This window comes from Pantherophis guttatus, chromosome 2 (genome assembly GCF_059756535.1).
Source record: "Pantherophis guttatus breed Tessera chromosome 2, ASM5975653v1, whole genome shotgun sequence".
NCBI classification, from domain to species: Eukaryota; Metazoa; Chordata; class Lepidosauria; order Squamata; family Colubridae; genus Pantherophis; species Pantherophis guttatus.
In genome coordinates this window covers 203,167,888-203,175,820 of record NC_142064.1, presented here as the reverse complement: position 1 = coordinate 203,175,820, position 7,933 = coordinate 203,167,888, and the positions used below count along the sequence as shown (strand labels likewise).

General features: G+C 36.4%; 1 protein-coding gene across 1 annotated transcript; it reads left to right on the top strand.

Moving 5' to 3' along the window:
• The first annotated feature begins 1,083 nt into the window (after nucleotides 1–1,083).
• On the top strand, nucleotides 1,084–7,262 carry LOC117660562 (ovomucoid-like). Its single transcript, XM_034408731.2, has 4 exons — nucleotides 1,084–1,210; nucleotides 3,699–3,727; nucleotides 6,594–6,703; nucleotides 7,041–7,262. The coding sequence occupies exons 1-4, from the start codon at nucleotides 1,156–1,158 to the stop codon at nucleotides 7,102–7,104; spliced, it is 258 nt and encodes an 85-aa protein (XP_034264622.1). The 5' UTR covers nucleotides 1,084–1,155; the 3' UTR covers nucleotides 7,105–7,262.
• Nucleotides 7,263–7,933: the final 671 nt, after the last annotated feature.

Below are 7,933 nucleotides of genomic sequence, written 5' to 3'. Positions count from 1 at the left end.
AGTAAGTCTGGAATGTGCATCTGTCTTTGGCTGCTGTACTGTTTTGTCGGTTTCCCATCCCCCTTGCCTATGGCAATTCGAGAGCAGGCCAGGGATGCTTTGCGAATTGACACCTAACTCATGAAATACAAACAACAATTGATCAATCATAATATACCAGCAGGAGAAGGTAGTAGGAAAGATAAGAAATAAGGAGATGATGATGATGATGATGATGAAATGAGAAGATGGGAAATATGAGATGACATGGATAATAGACCGCAACTAGAAAAAATGAACAGAAATCACGGAGGGAATAAAAGGATATGCAGTTAATGAATAGTGTCTCTAAGTTCACATCACAGAATTTCTTTTAGTGCAGTGATGTTTTTACACTATCAATTGTTAATATAAAAGCAGATACCCTGTCTCTTCTTTTTACTTGCTGTTTCTGCAATGGGTTTATTTTTGATGGGTTTATTTTTAAATATTCATGCTCTCACATAGCCAGACATAATTGAAATATGAAATTCATAGAATTATAGGACTTGCAGGAAATAGGTATTTTGCGAGTTGAACTTCATACATCTTAACGTTGCCAAGGTTGAGAAACACCCTCTTGGGTACTAGATTGCAAGAATACACATAGAGTAGCTCTTTAAAGAATGGCGAAATGGCCACATGCATTCTTCTCAGCTACAGCTATTCAGTTGTAATAGTAAAACAATTTCATTGCTTTGCGGTCAAATTTTATAATCGGGATCATATCTAGAAACACACACTGAAGGTTATCATGAGTCTATCTAAGAATTGAATTCTGTGTATTCTTTAATATTTGTTGTTCAGTGAATAACGATATTTTTCACATTTCCCCTTTGAACGTATAAATGGCTTTCTTGCTTATGATTTATGACTTACCAAATGTTTACTGTTCCCAAAGATTTGCTCAATATTTACTAATAGAAGCTGACTAACACAATATAATGGGGAAACTGAAAAGTGCCTATAGGGATTTGCAATGTCAACATTCTCTTATCTTCTTTTGATAAGGCTGTGGCAAAATGCTTATATATAGACATAAATGCCCAGCTAGAGCTTAAACAGTACCTGTGTCTGTGATAGCTAGAAGCTATTTCAGTGGAAGAACTCTGGTGTGATTCATCCTCTTCTACCAACATGAAGGTGGCTTTTTGCCTGTTTTTCACCCTGGCACTCTTCTTTTTGTACTCAGGTAAGCCAAACACAGAATAGTTAGTATAGTATAGTATAGTATAGTATAGTATAGTATAGTATAGTATAGTATAGTATAGTACAGTACAGTACAGTACAGTACAGTACAGTACAGTACAGTACAGTACAGTACAGTACAGGATAGGATAGGATAGGATAGGATAGGATAGGATAGGATAGGTTGGAAGGGACCTTGGAGGTCTTCTAATCCAACTCCCCGCTCAGGCAGGAAACCCTTTACCATTTGAGACAATTGGTTGTCCAATCTCTTCTTAAAAACTTCCAGTGTTGGAGTATTCACAACTTCTGGAGGCAAGTTGTTCCACTGATTAATTGTTCTAACTGTCAGGAAATTTCTTCTGAGTTCTAGGTTGCTTCTCTCCTTGATTAAGGACCTTGCAAAAGATCCTTTTCAGTTAGATGGCATTTTGAGACTTAGATCCACATTATCCATTTGATAATAGGCATTTTAAAGGCTCCTTCACAGGAATATTGTATTTATGACAGATTTCCAACCCCAAATTATAGCTGGCATTATATAGAAATAATATGAATCTTTAGAAATAAAATTGCAGCACTCCATAATCCTGACACCAATAGATACCAAAGTTTAAAGACTAAGCAGCTTTGAAGTGTTAAAGCCCCAGAAAGCATTTCTGATGGTGAATCAAAACCTGGAAGCCTGGCTTTAATCAACTAAACCCTAACTACCCATTATACTTAACCCAACATTGTATTTCAACAAAAGGGTTATAAATTTAGATCCATTAAGTTGTTTTTGATTGTTTATGTTTTTATGTTGTCAGCTGATTAAAGAAATTGATATTTAATTTCATCATGTTCAGGTCAAGTATTATTCAGTGATAGCTGTGTTAATTTGAATACATTTGCATTTGGGACAGAAGGAAATGTGTAAGATCAAATCTTCTTTTTTTTGCAGTGAAAAAATTACTTAGTTGCCCCTAATTCAAACTATAGATTTTCTTTATATTGTTTATAGATTGGATCATTTATTTTTAGTTGCTCTTTATAACAGTCATTCTCTTTCTATTTTTGTGTATCACTATCTCCCTGTGATTGACAGATTGCAAAATGAACTGCACCAATATGACTGCATCAGTCATATCGATATATTGTTACTGAAGCAAGGTCTCTTCTCTAATGTGCATAGAATATTATTCCAACATCATCATACTTCCCCAATCTAGAACCCTGCAGGCACTGGTAGTTGGAATCTCAGGATCTGAAGACAAAATAAGACTGTTAATTCTCAAAAACTAAGCTGAGCTTACCAACAATAGTAGAAAAAGCAGAGAAGGAAAGATTCTATTCCTTGTTTATGGTTGAAATATATTTTACCCAGAAGCCTATGTAAAAAGCAGCCTTGAAGAATACAGAATGTTATTGTATGTGCTTCCTTAATTTAAAAACATTTGTTCTGAAGATTATGATATGGAATTGGCTGCCATGTTCTCTTTTAATCATCTCAGGTCTTATGGCTTATGAGCAAAAAAACAAAAAAAAAAAAACACAAGTGAATTTATACCTTATTTTTTAAGAAGCTGGAGGCCAACTGTTCACTATGCAGATAAGGAAGTTGTTATTGAATTTAATACAGAAGTATCATAATTCCATAGCTAAATATTAATCTGAAAAAGCTTTATCATCACAGTATTTGCAAATACATACCATACATAAAGCACTGACATAGAAGAGTTATTAGATCCCTCCTCTGGTAGTGGAATCTGTGGATCAGAAAGTGGTAGCAGAGACTTCAGAAAAATCAAACATGAAGACAGCAGGGGTTCTGCTTGTCACCCTGATGCTATTCTTTTATATGGGTGAGTCCCACATCATAATTGCAAAACTTCCTTTCCAAAGAAGCCCCCCTCTTAGAAATGGGCATATTCCATCATGTATTCCTCAGAAAGAGAGACGTTCAGGCATTCTAAATGCTTCTGCAATCAGAAACAATCCTTTAAATTAAGGATTCAGTGGAAGGACCATAATGAATTCCAAAGTGTACCATATGGATATTATCTTCTTGCATGAAGAAATCACACATTGTTAGTTGATGAGGCATGAAAATCCCCATGTAATGAGGTAAATCTATAGGCAAAAAGCTTTCATATCACAGTAAGTGTTTATGATGTACACTTTATTCATGGCTCATGCAGAAATTTCACGAAGTTTCAGAACCTCCATCTAGTTTCAGATATCTATGGAAAGAAGCTTGAAGATCATAAGATAATTGGTTCTGAATACATTTTGAAGGAAATATTTTTTACTTTATGCTGGATTGTTTTTGAAATATTGAAAATAATGTACACATATTGGTATCTGAATATAGGTTTCTTTTGAGAAAATAAAGGAGAATGTGAAATGAAACACATTCATGTTTATATAATTGAAGAAATGTTATCCAGTCAACCATTTTTCAACCTCAGCTTTGAATTTAATGCTTTCATATTACTGTTGTTTGGTTCTAGATTTTGTTACTGAAGCAATGGAAGAAAAGGTGAGTGCAATTGTGTCTTTTAAATACATTATTAAATCCATATTATTATAGCTGAAATTAAGATCAGTGCTTTTTACAGAGCAAAGAAAAATAAAAAGCAAATCTAGGTATGAAAATCAATTGCAATGTTTATTTTGACAGATTTACATGGTGCAGATATAAACTCTAATTCTAATTGTGTTCAGTTTCTAAGCTGAGAAATAGCTTGGCTATTAAAATGATGCACCGTCAGAAAAAAAAACCTTGGTTCAATATTTAAATTATTATAATTTTGCCAGAGATATATAGGAAGGATTATTACTACTGCTGAGAACAGTCACCTATATTCATCAATTTGTTTATAATTAATTTGATTCCTGAGGATCAAAATTTCCTCAAGATAACGAACTGATCAGAGTAATCGAATTGGAAAGGGATGGCAAAAAACTTAAGATGTTTCCAAACCGAGTGAATGGATGTCAAAATGGCAAACACAGTTCAGTGTGAGTAAGTGTAAAGGTACATAAATGTACACATACGGACATATAAATATTAGTATAAACCCTGATCTCACGGATGTTTTTGTGTAATCTGAGTTGGTAGGTGATTGATTAAGAAAAGAGTCAGCCCAATTTCCATGCTTGGAAGCATTAGAAAGGGGAATGGAAATGCATCAGACAAATATTATCATGTTTATACGAACCTATGGTGAGATCACTGGGTCATTCACATCTGAAAAAGGAAATTATAAACCAAAAAAATGTAATCATCAGAGTATTAGGAGATTGGCACAGTTCTCCAGGAGCAAAGCAAATACATGGGTTGGGTTTGTTTCTTTCACCTTGAAATAAAACTAGGTAATAGAAGACAAGTCTATAAAATCATAAATATCATGGTATACATGGGTAGAGAGGTTTTTTTTCCATTTCCTACAATATTAGAACTCCCATTACAATTAAATCCAGGTAGAATCAGGCCTAATACAAAATGAAGTGCATTTCATTTTCATTCACATCATATATTTGAACTATGGAATTCACTACCATCAGAAATAGTGATGGCCAATTTTGATTATTTGAAAAGATACTGGACAAATTCTTGCTCTATTTATGACATTTATAGCTGGAATGAAGGACTGTTGGATGCCTTTAAGAAAGCATTCATGGTTACAAATGGAAGTCACAAATGGAGATCACAACTGAGGATCAAAACACAACAAAGGCTCAAAGCTGCAATCAAGTAGCTGTAGTATCTCGACTTGTTTTGAGATCAGGATTTCAATCCTTCCAATCTGAAAAGATTCTCATTAGTAACTGAAAGGTGATAGTTTCAGTGATAACAAGGTTTATAAATCTAGATAATGTAGACTATGGATATACGTAAGATTACCTTTAATCTGTTATAGTTTCATTGGAACAGATGGTATGGTTCAGATTATTCCAACTTTGTGCTAACTTTACTGGAATAAGTTAATGGACTGAAGAAATAGAAGCCTTGCTTTGTCTCAAATGAATCTATTCCATAATCCATAATCCCTGTTCTACATTCTTCCTGTGAAAACTGTCTATGCAATATGAACTTAGAACTTCTAAATGATCCATTTAATGATATTCCACAGAAGAGGTTTCTTGCCCCCAAATTATTTAGATTTAAACAGAAAAATTGAGGATAAGATTTGTTGCTCAAGAATAGGTACCTGCCTTGGGCTACCTTGTATTACCTTAAATACGTCTTGGATCCAGCCTCTGTTAGTTCAACTTTAGTTCTTTTGCAATTAGTAGAACAAGGTAATAATGGCTGATCTAGGTCTGTAATCAGTTTTATATACTATTTATGTCAGATGTGCTGAATCTGAGGTCTTCGGGAGTTGTTACCGGATAGACTATAACTGCTAGCCATCCCCGACAGTCAGCGAGGGAAGTTGGGAGTTGTAGATTTCTGATTTTCATCTCTGATCTAGAGTAAAAACAAGCAATCTTCTAATTAGCTTCAATGTAGCCAATTGTGAGGGACCATTTATTTTGTTTGGAAGAATGAAAGCACATATACATAACCACCTAATTTACTATTAATGAAATTCAGCTGAATAAGATACAGTTCTATCTAAGATTCCCAAAGTTGCTTTTTCCAAAAGGCAACTGGACTTCCTTGTTTATTTTTTTGAAAACATTTTGCTTCTTATCCAAGAAGCTTCTTCATTTCTTGGATTAGAAGCAAAATGTTTCCAAAGGAAAAAGAAAAAAGCAGCTTTTGGACAATCAAGGCCTGCATGATGGAGGATCTCCATAGACACTCTACCTAAGATGTTACAGACCAGGGGTGAAATCCACTGAAGTCTGCTACTAGTTCTGTGAGTCTGCTACCAAGCGCACGCTTTGCAAGTGCATGTGCACCTGAGGCGCACTCGCACAGTGCTAAAAAAGAAACATTTTGAACATTTTTGAGTCTGCAAAAGTAAGTAGAACAGCGAGGGGGAGAAAATCCACTGTGCCACGCAATTTAGATTAGCTAGAAAGCAGGAAATCCGATGATTCTAGCTAATATAAATTGTGCATCACAGCTGATCGTTGCCCAGCTGATCATCAGAAATACTGGTTCACCCAAACCGGTAGCATTTTTTACTACCAGTTCGCCTGAAGTGGTCCAAACTGATAGCATTTCACCCCTGTTACAGACCTCTCTTAACTCCTCTGGAAGAATGATACAGACTTATCCTTATGATACAGACTTTATCCTTATAAGGGAGTGTCCTTCAAAAAAGGAACATTTTGCTGATGGAACAAGTAAATCCAACCACCATATTTCTGCATAATTAGTTTTATAACAATTAAATGTTTATTATTTCAATCCTAAAATTTGAAAAAAAAAATATTGTTGCTTTCTGCAGATTCAATGTGGTGATCAGGTGCAAGAGGCCTGTACTTTGGAGCTTCGACCACACTGTGGTTCTGATGGTGTAACCTATGCCAACCGGTGCATGTTTTGCAATGCAGTTGTGTAAGTATAACTTTCATGTTTTGGAAAATGAAAAACAAGTGATGCCCAGAACCACTGTGTACTTTGCTCTCAGCACGTAGGGAGTTTAAGATTCTTATATTTGATCTCATCTTGCTTCCTGACTAAGGATTTTCTAACATAAATGAACATTAGAAATTGGAGAAAGGGGCTGGTTTGTCAAATGAAGTGGCCAACAGAAGATGCTGAGTTCTTCAATTTCAATAGACCTTACATTGAGGGTTAACGCTTCTTGTGCTTTTTCTCTTTTTATTCATTTAATAATGAGTAATTTTACATCTTCTGAATTTTCACATCTCACTTTGATTTGTCTTACCAGGAGGAGTCGTGGAGCACTTAAACTAAAGCACCATGGATCATGTGAGGAAATCAGGAATGCATAACCACTGTACTAAAAAATCAACTACAGTCCCAAATCTCTTGGTCTCTTGCTCATCCACCATCATAAAGAATGCTATCTTTCTTTCCTTATTCTCTAATTTTTCTGAATATTTCTTATAATCTGTAACATTTTAACTGTTTAGTAAACAAGTAAGCAACACGATCTGTCTTTTTTTTTTAACTTCTGCATTCGGTCTATATCATATAGATATAGTAGTTCTATAATATATACTGTGTTTCCCTGAAAATAAGACCAGGTCTTATTTGAGGGGGGCCCCACCAAAATAAGCACTAGGGCTTATTTTTGGGGAAACATGATTTCAGGGTGATCAGCACAGCTGGGTGCCCCATCCCCCAGCGCATGCACAAGAGGTGGCAAGCATGCGGGGACCAATGGTATCCACCAGCAGTTGCAGCACTCCGGTCCCTTGGTCAGTGCACTCTGGGGCTGTGCAGCCCACGCAACGCAAGTGAGTTGATTCCCTGTCCAAGCAGCAGATGGTGGCAGAGGCGTGGGGGGGGGAAGCAGGTGATCCAGACATGCCATGCAGGCTACGGGAAATCCAAGAGTCAGTGGGATGGAGCGAGCAGCTGGTCACAGGAGGCTCGTCTTCATACAATGGCAGATGGAGGCAGAGGGATAGGGTAGAAGGCAGGTGATCCTGATGCATCACATAGGCCACAGGCAAGCCAGGATATGCAAAGACGAGACTCCCATGGCTGGCCACCTGATCCAACCCACTGATTCTTGGCTTTCCCGTGGCCTGTGTGGCATGTCCAGATCGCCTGCCCCCCCCACACACACACACTCTTCTGCCTCTGTCTGCTGCT